This window comes from Struthio camelus, chromosome 16 (genome assembly GCF_040807025.1).
Source record: "Struthio camelus isolate bStrCam1 chromosome 16, bStrCam1.hap1, whole genome shotgun sequence".
Classification (NCBI taxonomy): Eukaryota; Metazoa; Chordata; class Aves; order Struthioniformes; family Struthionidae; genus Struthio; species Struthio camelus.
This window is the reverse complement of record NC_090957.1, coordinates 17432087-17453773: the sequence shown is the minus strand read 5'-3', so window position 1 is coordinate 17453773 and position 21687 is coordinate 17432087. Positions and strand designations below refer to the sequence as shown.

Sequence of the window (21687 nt, the reverse complement as noted above, 5' to 3'; positions counted from 1 at the left end):
TATTCCAGTGCAAGGAATTAAACCTTAGCATGAATATAGTGCTTTTAATTTTCACAGTGCTCTAAAATTAACAGCTATTTAATTTTAAAATCCTTTGATTTGAGACAATAGACAATAGTTAACTCTAGTTTACAGGATAGGGAAGCACAGAGAAGTGAAATGCCTTACCCAAGGTCACACAGTAAGTCAGTAAGGACTAGGTCCCAGGAGCTCCTGGCTTGTTGCCTGCTGTGCAGTTTTATTGTTTGCACCACTTTCTGCCAGGGGATACTCGCTGCCTTTCAGCTCGTGTCAGAAAAAAAGCAGGGCTTTAATGAGATAAAAGTTGACCCCACATAATGATCTTTAGTCATTTTAATCCCATTCTCAGCATGGCTATAATACTTTTCCTAGAAGGAAGGTCCAGGATTGCCATCAGTTTTTCCACATATTGCCTGTGATCTATATTTGATCTAAGCTCAACACCTGTCATATCGGTTCCCATAGGGGCATCCACTTCAGCTAGAAGGGAACAGACTACGGAGTGGAAAAAACACAATTCCCTCACCCCCACAATGGAACATGTAGAGCTGCTGTTCAGAAATAAAATCTATGCAGGATGGCTAACACAATTACAGTGCTAAGAGAGCATGGGAGAGCAGTGGCAAACTGATCACTAACTCATTTCAGAAAGCATTTCAGTCATGCAAGACTAAAACATAAAGATAGACACCTCTTGGGTGTGATATTTTTAAACAATGGATACATTATTCAAACCGCAAGGGCAGGATAACATGAAATAAAAGAAAACTATTCATAGCATTCTGCAATGTTAAAGTCATTATAAGCTTCAAAAAGGCAAACTGTTGCCTGCAGACAAGTTTGTACTATCATGATAGATAGTCCTCCTAGAGCAGCAGATAATCATATCTCCTTCATCCTAGCTCCTGTACTGGTGACATACTAGCTATTTCACTGTTTTGTGCCTCGCCGCCATTCCTCCTGCCTCAAACTAAAGGCATAAAGAAATAAAAATGATGACAGCAACAACAACGTATGAGCTAATTCATAATAGCCCCTCTGTCAACAGAGAAACTGTGTCTCTTCCTTTGTTTAGGAATCCTGTTCCCACGGACTAAGATATTTTCATATTTTTTCCCATCTAAGCAAAACTCCTAAGCCTGAGATAGAAAAGTGATTACTGCAACACCTTGAGAGAAAGTATATGCAAAGCGGGCCACAAACATTTAGCAGACTGGCGAAGTAAAGAAAATACGACCAAAAGCCCATGTTTGTAGAATACGGGCTACAACTATTATTGTATTTATTATAGTTTAATAACTATACAAATAGTTATTAAACATGCCCATAGAATTTTATTGTGCTTTATCACACATGATTTAGCTGACATAGGTCCCTCTTACCAGTTTTGGTTTTCAGCTTATCTTCTGGCTGTGAATTGGACAGATCCTGGACTCAGCACAATTGCATCTACCCAGAGTTTACCCAGATCTTGCTGAGGATCCATAACCGCATTCATAACATACAACAATGGACCCTTTAGATACATCTAAAATATCTGAACTGAGCTGAAAGATTTGACAGTAGCTACGGCAGACCTGTCACCTGCCAGGGAGGCAGATAGAGAACAACTGGGATATCACAAGACATCTGAAATGGCACTAGACACCTAGGTTTGGGCAAATAGATCCAACTGAATTATCAGACTTTTACAAAAGGTTTACAAGCCGGCTTTACAAGATGGGTATTTATGTGCCATTTTCAAAAGAACTCCAGTATCTAAGTACTGCTTCCGTGATTTCCAATTGCACAATGAACATTGACTTAACACAACACATTAATATGCGACTTCATGGCATCATTAACCTGAATGAAACGACAGCCAAATTAGAAAAGAAGTTATTAGCTTGGAGCCATCACATTCTGTTGACTCACTACTATAAAGAAGTAAAAGTTACAGGGAGCAGAGCAGTATTTTATGTCTTCTTTTGTCAATTAGGAGTAAAGTTTTTAAGATCCCAATTAACCTAGATGCTTAAAATCCCTTTTTCAAAAGTGGCTAAGCCAGGAAGGCCTCAAAGTTTAACTGAAAGCCCAGGGGATTTTGCAAATCACTTTCACCTTGTTTGCTGCAATGTTGCTCCCATCTGAGATTGATAGTTGAATAAGAATGAACCAGGAATGTCCTCTGAGAAATGGCAAATATGTGGTAGGAAAGAAGGGTTGGTGTGCATCTGACTCTTTTTAGAGTATTTTTTTAATTAAAAGTTTTCAGAGTTTTGCACACCTATTTCATTGAACGCCCTTTTCTCCCTTGCCCTTAAAATTGTTCTGTTTAAACAAATAAAACTGCTGAAAAACAACCTCCCTACTAACCAGGAGTCTTCCAATAGCCTATGAACAGGAAACATATATGACAGATACACAGGCACATTTCACGATGGCATGTTAAAAAGCACACATAATTCCTGAAAAGGAGGACAGATGTAACAGCAATCAATTATGTACAGTGCTGATATGCTCTTTCATACAGCTATCACACAGAGGCAAACCCCCTATACGTACGCAGCCATGTTTTTCAATGTCACTATCCTTAAACCTCTAGGTGCGCAAACGGACAGCTTGATAAAAAACAGAATACATGCATGTGACTAGATCTACTCATGAAGGAGATCTGAATCGGTTTTCAGAGTTTCTTGGGGCTTAGAATGAAAGTGGTATTGGATACAGAAAGCCAGATTTTCAAGGAGATATGGGTACTGAGAGATGCAAATCAGCACCTACTGTTATTTTCAAAATTGCTTAAGTTGTTCAGAACTTAATATTTGGGAGTTCAATGTCTAAAACTTCTGTTCTACCACCAGCCAAGGAAAAAGCCAGAATAAAAAGGGACATTACTGTACTGTGACAAACAATTACGGCTTGATCTACTTGATACACAGATAGGACGAGCTAAGTGGGCTGTCTAGCTGTCAGCATTTTTCAGTGACCATGCTGTTGGAAACTCCTTTGGATACTCCTCAATAACTCAGAAGAGCATGCCATTTGCCACCTCTTTCAGGGTTGCTCTACAGAAAGACAATGCTCTCTGCTAACTGGTCTTTATGCAACAGCAAACAAAGGCTTGAACTGAGCAACAAACCTATGCTTGGCCAGTCTTAGTTCTGAATGAACCTATTTGCAGAATATTAATCATAGAGCCAACACCTTTACAAATCAGCAAATCTTTGAGAAGGTTCACTTGGACTCCGCCTAGTTAAAAAAAAAAAAAAAAGACTGAGAGATGGCTGAAGAATGACAAAGGTGTTTTAGATAATCTAATACTAATTATATAGAAGCACTTGTTCAAATAAGGCCTTCCACTCACTTAGCAGACATGGAAACTAAAAAAAGTGATTATAACATGAACTCTGCTGTCTGAAGAATGTTAATGGCCTGTTGGACTGTCTGGCCTGCCTGACTACATTCCCTGTGTAACAGGTACAGCATGCAACAGGAGGAAAAAGCAAGAAGACTTAATCCAACGATGCTTATCTACATAATGATAATTGACAGTGTAGGGAAGCAACTCAGGTCCTGATATTGGAAACAGCAAAAAAGCATAAGAGACCAAAGAGATAAAAAAATTATAACATAACCCATCATGAAACAACAGATCCCTGTGTTTTTAAAGCTAAGCTACCAGAGGTTCCAAAGCAAAAGCAGCAAAAAAAGCATCTTGATCTCAGTAATTCCTTATTTAGGACTAGAGACACCTCTCATATTAGAGCTGAAGACTGTGTAAAGGTTTACTTATTTTCTGTTTTAATCAGGAGATATGAGTCTAGAGATCTGGGGGGCAAGAAGGACATGGGAAAAGCTACTGTTCTGGAACTCAAAGACTAAGTCGTGTCAAGAGTATTTGTCATCAATTTAAATCTGCCGAGGTCTGCTAGTAGGACATTCTTTTGAAGGGTGGCCACTAGAAGACACTCTCCCATGGTAGGAATGTAGGCCAGCAGGAGAGGTGACCTTGCATTTGAAGCATCTCCACTTAGCTTGTTTTAGACGCTAAAATTTGAACATATATAACGTACTGTCCGGGGCTCTTAAAAAGAATCCCCAAAAGGCCCTATTTACACTGTTCCCTTCACTTTAAATCACACAGTGTTTTTAAAAGGGAACGTACCCAAGGGAGCTCTGCTCAACAGCTAAGGAATTGCTTAAAGATCACAAACGTTTTTATGTTGAGCTCGCTGGATTCACCCTGATCAATAGTTCTGTCATCTTGCCCCTTCTGACATGGAAAGCTATATGCTTAACTCTTCAAAAGAAGCAGGAAAATGAGAATAGAAAAATAAGTTCAGTTCTTCTTCGGATCTGGTGATTCCAACCTGCTAACGCAGTCACATGAGAACTGAAGCACAAGTTCACATTGTCACAACTCAGTGCTATCACAGTGGAAATAAGGTCTCATTCAGGGAGTAAATGAGACGAGATCTGATCAAAACCTATTCACAAAGTCTCATTGTGAATTTCAGCAGACATGCTCTTTATGGGCCTGTTCATCTACAATTCCTCTCTGAATAATAAAAGGGACAGTTACAGTCTCCTTACCTCGACTCTACTACAGACACGTGAGTATCCATGCGATACAGAGTTCCTCTCAACATTTCTTGGACCATCCGCTTTGACTTTCTGGATGTTTATTAAGTCTCAAATGAAAACTCAAGCTTGGATGTACCTGTGTTGAATATAATATAGTTCTGTACCCAGTATAAAATCAGTGTACATTGCACTTTAAAAAGGAACTTTTTGCTCAGAAGTCTAGAGACAAAAGATATACCTGTTAAATACACTAGAAAAGCTGACAGGAGGCAAGGAATGTACTGCTCCTAACTCCACATATCTAGCCTTAGCTAGCATTCTTATTCTTTTGCTTTCACAAGTACAAATTTCACCTTCAAATCCATTTAGATTTGAAGAGGCATCCAGCTTCACTGTGCCCCCTGCACAAAAAAAAAACCATTGGAAGTACTACTGTGTTCACCTCTAAAATAAAGTATACAAAAATCCATGAAATAACCAAGCTGTATCTGCTCTGCTAATTTAGGTGCAAACTACAACTGTAATTGCAATCTAACACTGCACTGCTTTGGATTTCTAGAGTACCCAGCAACCTGGCATAACAAACATCAAGAAATCCCAAGCAAATGGTCTAGCAAATGTTCAGAGAAATTCCCTATCATATGCGCACTGGCATGTCCCCTGGTGAACTCAAGCCGACTTTTTTTGGAACTGTTAATACTGGTGGGTCTGCCAAAAACTTTAGTCACCTGCTAATTATACCCCTTATCTTGCTCTGAAGAAGGATGACAAAAACTTTCTTTGTGCACCATTACCCCAAATCAATCTGGTGGAATTTACAGAAATCCAGAATTTTGCTTTTTTAAATAAAGTCACCCCTAGTTGCCTCTTCTGCCAGACACAATTTTACAATTTCCACTGCTTTCCCAACTGTTAACTGACTAAAAAACATTATTTATCTACTCCTTATAAAGGCCTTGATTCTATTACCTGTAACATTAGCATGCCAATATTACAGAAATTTCTGCATACTGGGATACTTCCTGATTTTATTTCTTTGTTCCAGACCATTTCCTGCCTATGCACCTGTCAAAATGAGACGAGATCATGTATGATCTTATACCTACAGCAAAATGAACATTCAGTCAGTCACTTCTCTGATTTCTTTTAAACCAGAAACATTTAAGAAAAATAAATGAGAAAGAAATTCATAAATTTGAATCTTTCAGTGAATGGAAACGAAATCTCTGACATTTCAATGAAATGGAGGATTTTTAGTTTGGTCTGGTTGATGACTTAGGGATTTCTTTTGTTTTTATACCTGCTGCTAGTATGGATGTTTCTGCTGTCCAAAAAAAAGTTAGCAGCTGCTTTGGGGGGACGCACGTGAAGTTTACTAACACTTCCCCAGGGAGGCGCTGTTCAGAATAAAGCAGTGGATTTATCCTGTGGTAAGGCAGAAAGCTAATTTCTCAACTGACATGGCTGTACTAAGATTTTCTTGAGAGAAAAAAGTGTTAGTTGAAATAAGAATATCAAGATTTTCCTGGATTCTAGCTTACTGGCAAGTAGGTAATTCTCTCCAGCTCAGAAAACTTTGTAACTCATGGGTTATTACATTTAACAATGATGAGAAGACAGCTATGCTCCTTTTTCTGGAAAATACAGTTATATAGATGAGCATTAGCTAGAAGACCTGCCTTGAGTGTTTCAAGGAATACAGGAAATAAATACTCCCCTCCGTCACATTGTGTAAATTCAGTTAATAATGGTCATCATAAGTAATAAGTGGATACATTCCTCCATGTACAGTGCGTATACAGTGGCTGTCACAACTGAACATTAATCAGCGATCAACGATACCTGACCTGCTGCCAGAAGTTAACATAGAACAGTCACCTAAAACTTCCTGCTCCAAGAATCCAAATGGAAAGAGAAGTGAAAAGAACCTTACTCCTTCCAGACAAGTTCGATGTCATGGATCGCTCCTCTAAGCTACCAAAAATCTACCTGACATCACATCTATAAGCACAGAGGGTAACCAAGCAGCAATTTTAAACAGGAAAAGCTTGATTTTCATGACTAAAAGACTAATATATTCAACCTGTTTATTTAAATGCTCATGAGGCCGGGCCACACTGTGAATTGAATCAGGGAACTGATCTGGCTATAAAAATATCTGCATGTCTTCCCCTTCACTTTTTTGTTAAAGGCAGATCCTGATCTAATTCATTTTCCTGCCCATACACACTTGTGCTTATACCACTGAGAGGGCAGCAAGCCACGATAGAGGAACGGAGCAGCGGAGGCTGGCTTTGGACGGCACTGCTGTTCAAAGTTTTGTATTAGGAAACCATGACCTGAACCCTCCAGTTCAGGAATGCTGCCCCACATTTGGCCAAAAGGCCATGGCTGACTGAGTCAAAATAATTTCTTTCCTCATGAATTCTCAAACCCTGCTAAACCAGAAAAAGTAGAAAAAACTGGATCAAAAATGGAAACCTCCTCCTTTAGAACAGAGGGCAGTACTTAAAAGCTGGAGGCTTAGGGGAGTTTTAATATTGTTTGCTTAATGCTAAATACCAGCACGCATTGCACTGGTATTACAACTGCCTTTTGTTTACTAAGATGTGATGACCACATAATAAACCCAGTTTTATTGTAGTTTCCAGCCCGCTTCAGGGAGGGGGTGGGGAGAGGACTGCAATTTAGTTTCCACAGCTCATCCAGAGTTTTAGCTTTGCCGAGGATGGCAACAAGGGAGCCAACTAGCACTGTCCTGAATAGCTGACACTGGGAGCTGGACTGAAATCACTAAAACTCTATCAACACAGGATGAGACACATCAAGGAATGAGGCAGAAAGAGAGAGGAAGAAATCTCATAGCATAATGAGATGTTTATCTATAAGAAAGTTGCCCACTTCAGAGCAGGAAGAGCTTCAACAGAGCAGGAAGAGCTTGGTTTAAAAAGGAAAGAGGGAAAGAGGGAAAGAGGGAAAGCTTTTAATTAAAAGATCGGTCCAAAATTTTTCACAGTCAAGCAGCCTCAAGGAAGCTGTGTGTGGAGGAGGCAAAGAGTAATTTCTAACATGATCAGTCTATTCTTCAAACTCAATGATATTTTATGAAAGCAGCATTTCTCATGATCGAGAAGATAAGGATTGTAGATATATCCTGAGCCCCTCAAAGAACACCCTCTCTTCTCTTCTGACACCTTGCAATCGCCAGCTTTTGCTCAGGAGAAGCCTGAGCAAAAGCTCAGACTTTGTTTATGAGGCCTGCAAACATAACACGAAATATCTCTGAACATTGCTTTAGCCAGCCAAGAATATGCTGTCTACACTGAGTCTTCCATTATATCAAGGTTTAAATCTCTTCCTTTTAAAGATTTAAGTAAATTACACCAATTTTATGGAGCACTCTTTCCATCCAAAGGATCATGTTTGCAAGTGGAGATGGGTATGACACTGCTGTCTTACCTTTTCCAGTATTTAAACACTAGCATTACTGCTGACAGTGTGTGTTCTTGGGAACAAGACTAAGATGCAAATCTTTTGAATTATGTAATTTTTTTATGCTTTTCTCCCCCCAAAAAGAACAAAAAAAATCATTTTTGACAATTTCCCCTAGAAAGGGAAAACAGTTACTTTTTGCTCTGTAGGCTGCAATTTAGCAACTATTTTACTATGCCACAGATATAGGCAAACACCAGGGCTATCACCCTTGGCAAGCTGGTGCTGTGAGCTCTTTCTCCAGGCAGAGGATACTGGTCCCTGCAATGACTGGTGTTGACAGAAAATTTCAGTCTCATCTCAATTTCCCAGCTATTAATTGTGACTAACGGAGCTCATTGCTGAGCTAGTCCTATTCTGTACGAGCAAAGGGCATTACCTCTGCTTTACTTCAGGAATCATATGCAATTTTGTCTATTAAAGTAAATATTAGGATATACTTTTGAAGGTCTTTCTCTTCCCTGTCTTGCAGAGAACTAGCTTACTGCCAACAGATTTATTATCCACACCCTTGTAGAAACAGCTCCTACGGAAGTGATTACACGAGGCATGGTATTATGGTATTATCATATGGTATTATAAGAATTTCTACATCTTCAGTGTAAATACTGCCATGCCAAAATGCACAAGACCTTTAGGCTGTGAAAAATAATAAGAGATTCCTCCAGATGCAGGGAAGAAATTACCTTTGCATTTTTCTTTGCTCATGTTAATTAAAAAGCTTTCTATCCTTAGCATGGCAGGGGATTTCTCCAGATAGCTGGACAGGAGATAGTTCATACAGTGATGGTCAGGAAAAAAATCTGCTCAAGTTTTACCTTCTCCAGTATGGTATTTCAAAAGCAATGTCTTGGTGTGATCACCTTTGCTTCACACACTCCTACCAACACAGCTATGTGTTAAGATGCTTTTGTACAGATCTAATGGCTTCATGCAGCTCTCACAGGTAAAAGATAAACAATTTAAAATTAAAAGTTTGTAAAGAGATCGTATGGCCTTACAGTTAATTCTACCAAATTCAAGAATCCCATGGCAAAGTCCCAAGGCAGAAGTTGTATACTATGGCAGCATTCTCAAAGATTAAGAGTTTGATCAGTAACTTTTTTTGAAGTGACTTGTATATTTCCAGATAGCATCTTGGTTTGGAAATGGAACAGATCAGGGAAAGCTATCAACTTGTTAAAACATAACCAACTCTCATTCATTAAATGATGTGTACAACTACTAGCTCACTGCCAATTGCAAAGTAAAGCAACTATCTTGAATAACATTCACCTGTCCATGGCAAAGTGGTGCAAAAGAAGGGTTAAGGATATACTAGATTTTAGTGGAGGAAGACAGAACAGTAACCCAACGTAAGTGCAATATGTCAAAACACTAATGCATGCTATCCCTACAGAAGCATCTTCCCACACATAAATAAACCTGACTTCACTCAAGCAACTGGTAAAATTTTTACTTGCTTCAGTAATGCCTATTTTCACAGATGCTCTATAACAGTTAGCACCTAAACATCGACGGACACAGGAACGTGAAAGAGACAGAACTCTCCTCACAGGACACGGGTATATTTATTAGTTCCTAATATTTTTCCTAAATAATTGAACAAATTCAATTTAAGACACAAAAACTATTCACTTCTAACATCTTAGTAACAAATGGAAGAATATATATTCTTGTTTCAGCCAACCCATGCTCAGGGCTGGACCCTACGAACTCATGTTAGCCTTACATTTTCCCAAGGGTATATTTTTCCAATGATCAAAATCATATTTGTCTCTAAGAGTTTTCATATTTATATTTTGCTGTTGATAAAATATCCAGCTTGGTAGCTGTGTGCTAAGCAGGCTGACTAAAAGGGCAGAAAATTGCAGTTCTGCTGTAATTTTATAGACTGAGAGAGAATTGACTGACAGGCACAGATCATGTAAGAACAGAGGACTCTGACCCAGAACATACAATCCATATCTATTAATGCTCCCAGCAAAACACTATTGTCCCATGAAAAATAATAGAAGGAACACTTCAAAAGAGATTTGTGAAGAGAAGTCTACTTTGGATTATGGGAAGAAAAAAATCTAGCAATGTCTATTATCATCAGAGCTCTTCAGGCTTTTATTATATTTAATCATTATGCTCAAATTTGCTTCAAAATATAGCAGGGGAAACTACGAAAAAAATTTAAGAAAGTACCAAAGATCTGTCAACCTGCTAGTGGCAGTCTATGAGAATCATACAAAAACAAATTAAATTTGCTTCATGCAGGTGCAGTGCCAATGAAATTAAGCAGGTACTTTGCCTCAGTTCGACAGGTTTGTGTAGTTCTGAAAGCTACATTTCACGGGGAAAATGGGAGATTTTATGAAGAGTAAATTGGTAAACTAGAAAGGGAATTGAAAAGAGAAAAAAATACAAAAAACTGTTTTACTGAAATAAAAGTAGAGGCTCTAAAAAGCAGGATGGCTTCTGACCAAACTGGTGAATATCTGAAGGGCTCTGAAAGGTTTCAGTAGGAAGACCAAGATACAATCCTTGCTCAAATTTCTATGGCTAGTTTTGTAACTTTAAGATCTTGAGGAGCCAAATATAATCCAAACAAAAAGAAGTAAGCTTTGCCTTTTCTGCAAGGCCAGTATATTCTCTCCTTCTTTCACCCTTTTCCCCTAGATGAGTCATTTAATATTGTCTCAGTACCAACACACAAACACCCACACACACAAACAAATCACAACCTTCCACTGCTGTTTCCTTATCACACTGTCACTGTAAAGCCAACTGCAGCACATTTACTAATAAACTAATAAAACAACCACCAAGAAAATTAGCTTTTACATTTACTATTTTACTAGATCTACTATTCATAGATATTGAAACACCACCAGCGTTGGGGCAGAAGTAGTCTGCAGAGCTCTAATCGTAAGATAAACTCGTGCTGACCAGCTCGTTAAGTAAGATTTCCCAACCAGTAGCAGAAGCTCACTGCCTTCATCCAAGAATGGTTTTAATTTTCAACAACACAACAATCTAACACAAAACAAAATGCATAAACCACATCCTGATGCCTGGCATGCCCTAAAAGTTCTTGTAAAAGCTTTGGTCCTGCCCACAAAGTACTCCCACTCAGCACATCCTCCCAGCCAATGCTGAAAAGCATTGAAAAGGCCCTTGCCTCAATACAGTGGAGCATTTTGGTCTCTTCTATTAATTTAGCACTCAGTGGCCTCTCACCTCAGGATCAGGGGACCTCCGATTATCATTTAACTGTCTGGCCTCAAACAGATAATTTGAGAGGCAGCCATTTAGTCATACTCATGACTAAATTTCTCTAAGAGGCCAGTCCAAATTGTGACATAGTCTCTTGGCTGTACTCATTTTGCTGGCCTACAAAGCAAAAAAGACTACTGCCATTTGTTTGTAGGTATTTGTGAAATGATTTAAGAATTTCAGTCCAGTCAAGTCACATCACAAGACTAATCAACAGAGCTGGCCCTAACTGGCCTTGGAAGAGAGGCTTAAGTCAAGTAAAAATTACTCTCCAGGGGAAAATAAACTTCTTCAATACCAGTTTAATCAGCAGTGTGTAACTACTCTAAAGAATGAAAGCATTTGTGAAACAACCATGCAAGAAAGACTCGTGGGAGGAAGAGGTGACTAAGGAATTAAATTATCCAATGGAGAGCAAATTGTGGTTTGCTGTCTCCACTGGGAACAAAAGGTTTACAGCTTGCTGCCTGAGCTCGAAGAAGACACGGCTTGCTGTCGGTATTTCCATGCAAGCTGCAGTGTGATTCATTAGTTTAGCTGGCCCCTCTCCTCTCTCCCTTCCCCCCCTCACCATCATTAAACTCATCTGTCTTCTTGAGCTCTTGCTTGGCAAAAAATGATGTGCTGATACCTAACAGAGATAAAATGAATGGCTCTCATGTTTAAGAAAAGGTGAAAGGGAGAGAAGCCGATGACAGAGACTAGCAGGACCACTCAGAAAAGACCTGAATATACACATAGGAAAAAAAAAAATCAGAAATCACTATAAATAGTATATTTCTACAATACCTTTTATCTTGAAAGGCTCCGTATGTTTTACAGGCTATATACCCTACGCAGAAGAATCCCTTCCTCAAACATAAAACGAAGCCACCCCTAGGCCAGGACAAAACAGACAAAGGAAAACAGATCAATACTGGCTTAGTGTATGCACTGACATTTGATATGCTCCTCCAAGCCATGTAAGCATATTTTACAAATAAGCACAGTTCTAAAAAAAAGTCTAACTCTTGGATAACCCCACCAGTCACCTTGTTCCAACTAGAGAATTTAACATTTCCCACTCAGCTGCTTCTTTCAAGACAGTTTTTGTATGTGTTTAGTCATTTTTTCCACCTCTGCCCAGTAATATTAATCATCACATCACCTGCAGATGTTTAGAGGACAAGCAAAACTCCACAATCAGTGTCAACCAATGTCAAAGAAACTTAGTACTCCTGTTCAGAAAAACAGGCTGCCTCCCAACATGTTTCCAATGTAAATGAAATGTTTGAAAGGCTTCTCTCAATAAATACTTCTGCACTGGATAATACTTTATTCTTCCATACAACTCCCATGAAATGTTCCAGTTATTTCACAGGTGCTCTGGCCTACGTTTATACATAGTAATGGTTCCTTCAGCTTGAGGCAGCCAGTACTAGAACTAGAAAATTACCTCTACTGATGAGCTGCAGCAGTATTCACTACTGTTTTATATCTTTTTCTTAATTATTTTACAGGCGCTTTCATTCTAAAACCTCCAGATGCTTTATGAATATGAATATTCAGAACTCTCAGGTATAGCAGGAAGAGTTGAGTGCCAAACGCATTGGCTTTATATATCACATGCTAAGGTGAAAAACAAGTTTTTGCATCCTAATTGTCAAAACTGTGAAGACATCTGAAGGAAAATTTGCATTGTACTCCAGCTTACCCACTCTGCAGGTAGGAGAAATCTGGCAAACAGGTGATGCATGCAAACTGTCTTGGGTCACACATCACAAAGCAAAAGCTCTTACATATGAATGTAAAAATGGTTTAAAATAAGTTTTGAATTAGAAGTCAAGAAAAGCTTGTAGCATCTAACGTTATTACAAGTATTCTCCTTAACTTCATCCTAGACACTCTTACACCCTTAGCAGTATGTAGAGTAACCTAAAAAGAGATGATCCTGGGCTATTACACACTCCTATAAATATTCTGAACACAACATTTCCATTAGACACCAGCAGTGGATTACTTTGTAAGTAACAGCCCATTTAGGATGCTTTCCTTTTCTCCATCTTCACCGCTCCACAATCCGTTCCTCAGCTAGTTGAATTTCTTTCACATTCCCCTACATTAACTAGTCAGCTTCAAACTGTTCAGTTTGGGGTCGGTGATTTCCTTCCTGTTCCTTGATAGCACTGACTAGGCCACCCAGAACTTAGGGTTATCACAGCTGTACCTTTGTATCCTGAATCTTGATTGCAAGCTGTATAGTCAGCATCATTCACGTGGACTGTCAGGCTCTGAAAATGTTGCTGCTAGAACCTGTATTATTTTATTTACAGTTTTGAAACTAAAAGATATCTTTATTGTAGAACTTTAGCCTTGTTAGCTGAAAGCTATGCACCCCCATGTCCTTGGCTACAGCTTATTCCTATTTTCACTCAACAGGAAAACTTGTCAAAGTACATCCTATTCTCCTAAACACATGGAAACCAGTATTCCATTCTAAGTCATAACCTACACCACAATGGAGGCATTTAAAATCAGATTTTAAAGATTTTGGTGTCCAGTGATACCAACAGAAGGAACAAAGTGTTTTAAAAATCTTTCCCCTTGTACACTGAGATGGTAAGTTTAGGAAGTTAAAAAAACAAATCACAAATGAACCACTCAGTGTCTGTAAAATTTCCTGAAAAGAAAGTAAAAACAACAAACATGAAAACCCTAGATATCATGATCAGGGAAACAGAGGTCAAGATTTGACTGCCTGCAGTTAAAGCTGGAAGGGGGTCCAAAAGGACCAAATCTGGAGTACTACGGTCATTCAAGATTTACATGCTGCTGAATGAGAGCTAAGCTCATCCATGCAGAAACAAAGCCAAACGCATTGGCTTTATATATCACATGCTAAGGTGAAAAACAAGTTTTTGCATCCTAATTGTCAAAACTGTGAAGACATCTGAAGGAAAATTTGCATTGTACTCCAACTTTCAAACCCTGAGCTCTTACATGCAACATGGAATATGTTGATAGAATTTATTCTGTCAACCGCGATGTTACTGTAACTTCCTCTATGATTAAAATAAGTTTTGACCACATAGTTCAACACAAAATGTTCTGTTTTTCAGTCATATTCTTACCTTATGAACACTAAGGACATATTAAAACAAGACTTAGTACAGTCTGCACTTAAAGGCTGAAAAGAGTTTTAAAACCGTTTAGATGCAACACAAGTATAACCCTTTCCCCTTCAATTAAAAAAAAAACACATAAATTACAGGACAAGAGAAAACAAAGGATGAAAGAAATTTTCAAAACCCACAGGGGATCTGGATATTCATTTATCATTTGTGTTAATAGTAATAAGCTGTTCAAATGCCAGCACTGGCCCTGAAAATCAGGGCCAGTTTCCTCAAACTCTGATTAGAAGTTAGCAGTGTACTTCCCCATGTTACTGTCCATCTCTCCCTTAGTTTTTTATCATCAGTTTTACCCCTCCTCAAATGACAGTGATGCGTTCAGTTTCAGCAAGCCTCCTATAGCTTGCAGTGGGATGATTTCAGGGCCTGGGGTCGTAGACAGCCATACATTTAGCCTGAAGTTTAACATTCCCTTAGGGCAGCATTTCTTCTGGTGACTGGCTACTGGCAGCTTTTGTGTTCTTCATTAGCCTGCCTTCATTAACATACTGCTAGAGAGTTCTCCACTACACCTAACTGCTGCTGCAGCGTTCAATGGCAGATCTATTGTGAGAGATCCTATGGTAGCAATGAAGTGTTGCCTGCCCCTTGCTTTTCCTCACAATACAAGAGATTAGGTATATGTTTTTGCTTTTAAAACAATAGCTACGCATCTAATTTGAAGTTATAAGAAGATCACCCAATACCAACTTTAATAGAATTTTGTGAATGAAATTCCCATGGCAACAGTAAGAAACGGAGCACCAGGAAGTTCAGCCGTATTCTAGTTTTGCACATTAGAGGGTTCTAGGCTTGAACAGAAACTAAAACACAAAACAGCAGAAATCAGTGGGCCTACTGTTTTTAACGCAATCAGTGTCAAAGAAATAGGCAAAATGAATCAAAGCTCAGCCAAAACTGTTCCTGATGCAGCATCAGGAACAAATTACTATTCTTTTCTAAAGTACAGCATAGACATTCAATGCAAGGGGAATTAGATATACCTGATATGAGCTCTTCGCTTTCTATAAAATCTGCTACTGATTAACACGCAAAGCACTACACTTCTGAAAGGACAATGGTGAGAAGACCTTCCACAAAGGCATCATTTAAAATTCTAGGGCCTAGAAAATTTCAAGACTCAAGCCACAAACAATGGTAGAGGCTTACGCTCCAAGCAGCAGATCCTAACAAGTTGTACATCACTAGATAAGCTTTACAACTTTTTAGCTGCATCATGCAGACTACGTAAAATAACATGTCAGGAATTGAAGCCCCCGCCCTTGTAGGCGTTCTGTTCCAAAGAGCAAAGGATTTCTTTCAGAAAAGCTTCCCTAAGGACAGTGCTGTGATCTCAGATACAGAGCAGTAATGAACAGCATTTACAAGTCACAAGGTAAACAGCAGTAATTTCACTAGCAGGCTGGAAAACATCCGCATTATCTATGACAACAGCCTCTGTTTCCTCTCAGTAGGACACTGCAGTGAAACCCCTGAGAACAAAACCCCATCTCCTGCAGTGAAAGCACAGAAAGCTGCAGAAAGCAGCCCCGACATTTCGCATGGGGCTGGTCAAACAGCGTTATGGACCATACAGACCTTGGTCGTGCTCCTCCACTCGCCCAGGCTGGTTGCCCATCTTCGGCACACTCCCCAGCTCTTCCCCAGGCTCTTCTAACACCCCGGCGCCCTGCTCATGCTCTGTGTCAGGCACAGATCTGCCTCTATCTGCCTTTAATGTCCACGCTTCAGTCAACTTAAAAAGGAAAAAAGTCAGCTCCTTCCGAGTTCCTGGCACCAGGAACAGAGCCTGCTGCTCATGCTGAAGCAGCTGTGACTCTCCCTCCTACCTCATTACAATATTATGCACTGAAGGCCGGCCTGTGCAGTTAATTAGCTGCCTGACTGCTGGAATAAAAGGAAGGGGGAGAAAGGGAGGCAGAGAAAGAGAGTAAGAGTGACTCAACGTGCACTGTAGGCCACTCAGAGGCAGCAAGAGCAAACTGCAGGCGACTCAAAGAAAGGCACTGATTTCATAGAGCTCCCCTGAAGCCAGAAACAAAGCTGCAACACAGACAAGAACCTGGAAACTAAAGCAAGACTTCATACCCAAAATACCTGTATTATGAAGACACATGACTGTAGAGGGATGAATGGCCAGAGCGCTAGTTTTATATGTGATACACTAGTAAACATAGAAACAATAACACCGAATTGCAACTGTGGTTCAAGAAGGCCCAAAAAGACCCTAGGTGGAGACAAGAGCAGCCAAATACCTGTCAGCAAAGACAAAATTATTTTTGAGCCGCAATTCTGCACAATACCTTATGCCATGGAATACAAATTGATCCTAAACATAGGTCTAAGTACACTGTTGAGTAGAGATGCACTTAAGTGTGTAGTTAAGGACTGCTCTTAATTAACTTTAACAAGAATCTAGGGGCAGAACTCCCGAAGAGGTCAGCATCTTCTGAAAAGTTAGATGCTTCTAAGATACTTAGATGGCGATCACACTCTTCTAAAAACCTGAATACAACAAATTTGTTCTTGAAGTCTTAATTTCAGCAAGAGGGTTAAAACCAAGAAAATAATAACCTTAAACTAACATGTTTCTTAGGCTCAAGCCAGACTGAAAATAAAACATTCCAGAAATTAAGTCAGCTAGTTGTGAATTCATTGTCTCAAGTCAAATACATCCTGAGATGATTCAATAGGATAGGAACAAAATTTTTCTAATACTTAGTATAAGAGGGTGAGTTAGCTGTCAGTCTTGATTTTTCATTTTTCATTGTTCTTGCTCTGGCACTTTATGGATGAAGCTAAAAGTTTTCATATAGCTTTCTGTATTTGGATGGCATTAAACAAAATTCCCATCTACTTCTGTCTTATGACATGCCATGTATAAAACAGTTTGTTTAATGAATGAGCCATTCTTTATAAAAGGATCATTGATAGAGCATTCTTTTTCTACAACTCATCTTACAGTCTTTTAAGCTTTGCATCAGGTGTTCAACCTGCCAGTCTGTTTCTTTCAAAAGGGCAGAAACAAATCTCCTCCAATTAGTGTTAAAACATATCTCCAAGACAAAGAAATTTTCTTTCATTATAGACTACAGAGTGACTTCTGCTTTTCTTCAACAGGATTCACCAGAGGGATTGCATTAGTCAACGTACTTTCTTGGGTTGTTAAATCCTGACACCGAGCATTTATTATTTCAACACCTGTTTTCTATTTCTGTAACACAAAAGGGAATAGTGGGAAAGGGTCCCAGTACAGTACGGGGTGCAGCCTGCAGTAATTATGAAATGTAATCACTGAGTCCCAGCACACACACCTGAAACTTAAGCACTCTAGAATTAGAGTCATGGCTGGAAGAACAAATCTGTTCTTTTTGACAATGGCATGGAAAGCAAGTCAGAAAGATTCTGGCACCATAATGGGGAGAATGACGGGGAGAACGACAAAAGATTTCTAGCCCAAGCTCACAGTGAAAGGGAAAGTAACAGTTTTAAAGTATAGCTAGCCTGAGCAGAAGTTGTGGAGGCAAAGATTACCACTTGTGTGAGTTGCAGCTCAAACCATGAGGGAAAAGAAAAAAGAATATGGCAAACATAACTTCCAGCATGGTGCACAGGTAACAAATTGTACTATTCAACCATGATGGACATATGGCAAAATCTTCATCTGAGCATTTTACATTATTTCCCCTTCCTCCTCAGTAATAAAGCTCAAATGACAGGACTTACTCACCAGGCATAACCTTTTCTCACATCCTAGTCTCAAAGTACAGCAAACTAATTAGCACAACTTTTGAAAGTTCAAATTGTAACCCATGGTCAAAAGGAAAAGGGCGAAGATCCCACAGAATGATCTCAAATTTCCATTGGCCAGGTCACTGGAGTCTTTTCAGAAGGCTAAGGTCTAAGGAATTTATAGATGCTGAGCAAGATCTCCAGAGGCTGGACCTTCTGGCCAAGACTGAATGAAATTGAATGGGCAAAGGGTGGACACTATCAATACCAGCGTTCACGGCCATGCTCTACTTCTTCCATCAATGCTGCAGCTTTAATGAACATTAAGTACATGTGTAGGAGGGATGAGAATTCTACGGAGACATATGTATCATGCACTGCAGTGTATCTGAGGATTAGGAGTTCATCAAACACAATAATGTTCTATAACATCTGCATTGAAACCCAGAAGAAAGAGCAAAGGCAGTAGTTTGCTATTACGTTTCACCACGTCAAAAACTAAATCTTTGTAGTGAGGATATTTGGTGAAGTTGTAGATAAGTTCATGGCACAAAAATGAAGCCTTTCTAGGAACCCATCTGACATGTAGCTGTCAATCCCTCCCCTCTTTTACAGTACTAAAATCTAATGGAAGCCAAAAGTTGCTGAAAAAACAGTGGAAAAAAATTAACACAAGGAATACCAAGTTCTCTCCTGATATGCACGCATACTTGCTAGACCAGGCCAGCTTCACGTTCCTTTCTTTCCCTCCCTCCCATTCTCTAAGTGCAAACACAACGGCACTCTGCCAAGGTATTTTGGCTGTGACATTTAGGCCTAGAGAATTAGTGCAAAGGATCATTTCTCTCCAAAAGAGCTGAAGGAAAGCTGATAATTAACCTAAGGCAGGTAGTCATAGGGTTGTGTTGACTTTGCTGAACTACCTCACTAAAGAAGCCTGAAAAGAAACAGAAAGAAACCAAGAGATCATAGATGCATAGTATTCCAGGGCTATCCAAGCATGTTCCCCTTTCTGTTTAGGTATCCCTAGTAATTTTGTGACCTTCACAGTTTGCTTACAGCTGTAATGGATCTTCCCTACATGTGCTAGCTTGAGCCAATGAACTGTCAACAATTTAGTGAGTCAAGTCATTATGGTCTTTAAGATTAGTGTTTCAGTATCTGCACCACACACTGAATCCTCTTAACTGGCTCAGATCCCAGGGGGTAAACATGTGCCAGCAAAGTCATTCTCAGGGGAGTATACAGCAGAGAGAAAGGGTCTCCTTTATTTCACAAACTGTTCTAACAAAAAGTTGCATGCAAAAGCTTAGAATGTTTAAATATGGAATCAACGCAGTAAATAAGAATTGTGCAGTAGATTAGGACAGCAATGAAAAAGGTACATACTGGAGATAGTGTTGTCAGCAGAAGTCAATTCTTATTTGTTTAATAATGCAAGGTGACGGCAGAGTCTATGAATACCTCTTAAAGGAACTGCATCTCAAATAAATTGTCATCCTTAACAGAATCAAGTATTGGAAATCCCAGTAGACACTCACTAAAATGCGTTGTTCTGACTCCATTCCCAATCTGCAAGGGCTTTCATAGAATACATCCAACAACAGGATAAAAGAATACTAATTATGTCAGCCAACCTTCATATGCCATCTTCGGAACAAAAAGAGAGCGTCCATCAATAGATTCCTTTGATTCAGGGAATGATGGGGCTGAGATCTTGAGCAAACAGTTTTCTGAGTTTAATGATGATAAGACCATGGCTATTTTTGCATTAAAGAACTAGTGAACTCCTTCTGCCTTACTAGAGTAAGTGTCTATTCTGATTTAGAAAGTCCTACTGGGGTACCATATTTATCAGAAGGGAGAAAGATTCCTGAAGAACAGTCATGCAAAGCAGTACCCATTCCAAATAATTCTAAAACATAGAACTGTCCATTAGTTACAAGACGAAAGAGCAGAGATTAGAAGAACCTGAACATTTAACAGGGCAAAAAACAGCATCATACAGGAACTTAAATTTTCAGTAAACGCAGTAGAGGTGGACATAAACATTTGAATGTGCAGGCTATCAGTACAAAAAAAAAATCATTGTAAGAATAAATATGAGAAACCTCACAGGTAGGAGACTCATCTAAGAAAACAGCAGATTTCAGCCCCTTCTCTGTGGAATACACAAGTTATAACATGTATTCCAGGTATAGTTTATATACTTGTAAAGGTGACTAGGTAGCTGCTTGGTCAGCATAATCTTTTTAACCCTCTGTTTAAAAAGTTTTTAGCTACTGACACAGTAAAAACACTCAACGTGAACAAAAAATGCCTGAAATTGCTATAAAATGCAAATCTGTCAGATGCAATTAATTGAATCTGGAATCCCAAGTCTGATCTACATCAATTCTTGAACATTCATGTTAGGGGTCAGTGAGTGAAATCTTCAAAAATGGTGCTAAAACTCAGTCTTGTACACTTCACATCTAGGGAAATCAAAGACAGAGAAAATGTTTTGCTAAGTAATGTCAGAGGGCTTAAGGTTCAGATTCACATTTGCAGCAGTTTGTTACAAATGACCATGCAGATATGTATAGGTGTGTGTAGACATTAATATGTGTATCCAGCTACATGTAGAGCTATGGATGTAAGTTCATACATGTATTTCCACATTGGTTTGCATGTTAAATTCGTGCAGTGCTTCTTGCTTTTTGAATGACATCCTGACAAGACAATTTTTTGAGTCTTCCTTTCCTTTGTATATCAGTTCTGGAACTAGAATGTCTTTTTCTTGATGAGAAAGTAGAATTATGCTAGAGCCAAGTGTTGTACCTGGGAAGGGTAGAAAAATGCAACTAGCTTTCCAGACGAAGTTTTAAAGCATTTATATTGCTCCTGGGAAAGGCCGAATTTATTTGTTTTCTAGTGAAGCCTTGTAGAATAGAAAGCACCGACCTCATTAGTGTCTCTCACACTTGTCTGTATCTTTTATAAGAAAAATGAGACAGTAACAAGACTGAATGCACAGTGCAGCAACCCTTCCACAAACCTATAGTAGTGCTTTGATGTGACAGATCACAAAAAGCAGGCCCCGTCAAAGACTGATGTGTGGGACAGTAAAAAGGCCCCAAGGTCAACTGAGACCCATCCGTCAAGAGGAATCACTTTCCTTTTTTCTATTCTAATTGGGGTCCATTAGCATCTTATGGAGAATTAAACTGTCAATTAGATTTTTCAAGGAATTTTTAGAAAGACGACCTTTATTAAGAAAAATACCTTTCTTTAAATTTCTTACCATATAAAGAGGGCTTTTGGTCTAGATTATCTTCACATGAACCCGAACAGTTACTGCAAATCAGAAAATGACAAACACTAGTCCAGCAGAGAAGACAGCAGAAAGAAAAAACACAGGAACTTCCTCAGACTCTCTACTCTCAAATAGGAACCCTGAAAT

The 21687-nt window shown here is 39.1% G+C and overlaps 1 protein-coding gene across 3 annotated transcripts in view; it reads right to left on the bottom strand.

The window, feature by feature from the left end:
• SPECC1 (sperm antigen with calponin homology and coiled-coil domains 1) overlaps positions 1-21687 on the bottom strand; it is an 88578-nt gene that overhangs the window by 47954 nt on the left and 18937 nt on the right. The window contains exon 1 of one of the 3 annotated variants that reach the window (XM_009672984.2): positions 16092-16399. The exons of the other annotated variants lie outside the window; for them this stretch is intronic. Within the exon in view, the coding sequence (XP_009671279.1) occupies positions 16092-16131 (40 nt within the window). The 5' untranslated portion in view covers positions 16132-16399. Of the gene's footprint in view, positions 1-16091; positions 16400-21687 lie in introns of those variants that run through there. 3 annotated transcript variants of the gene reach the window in all.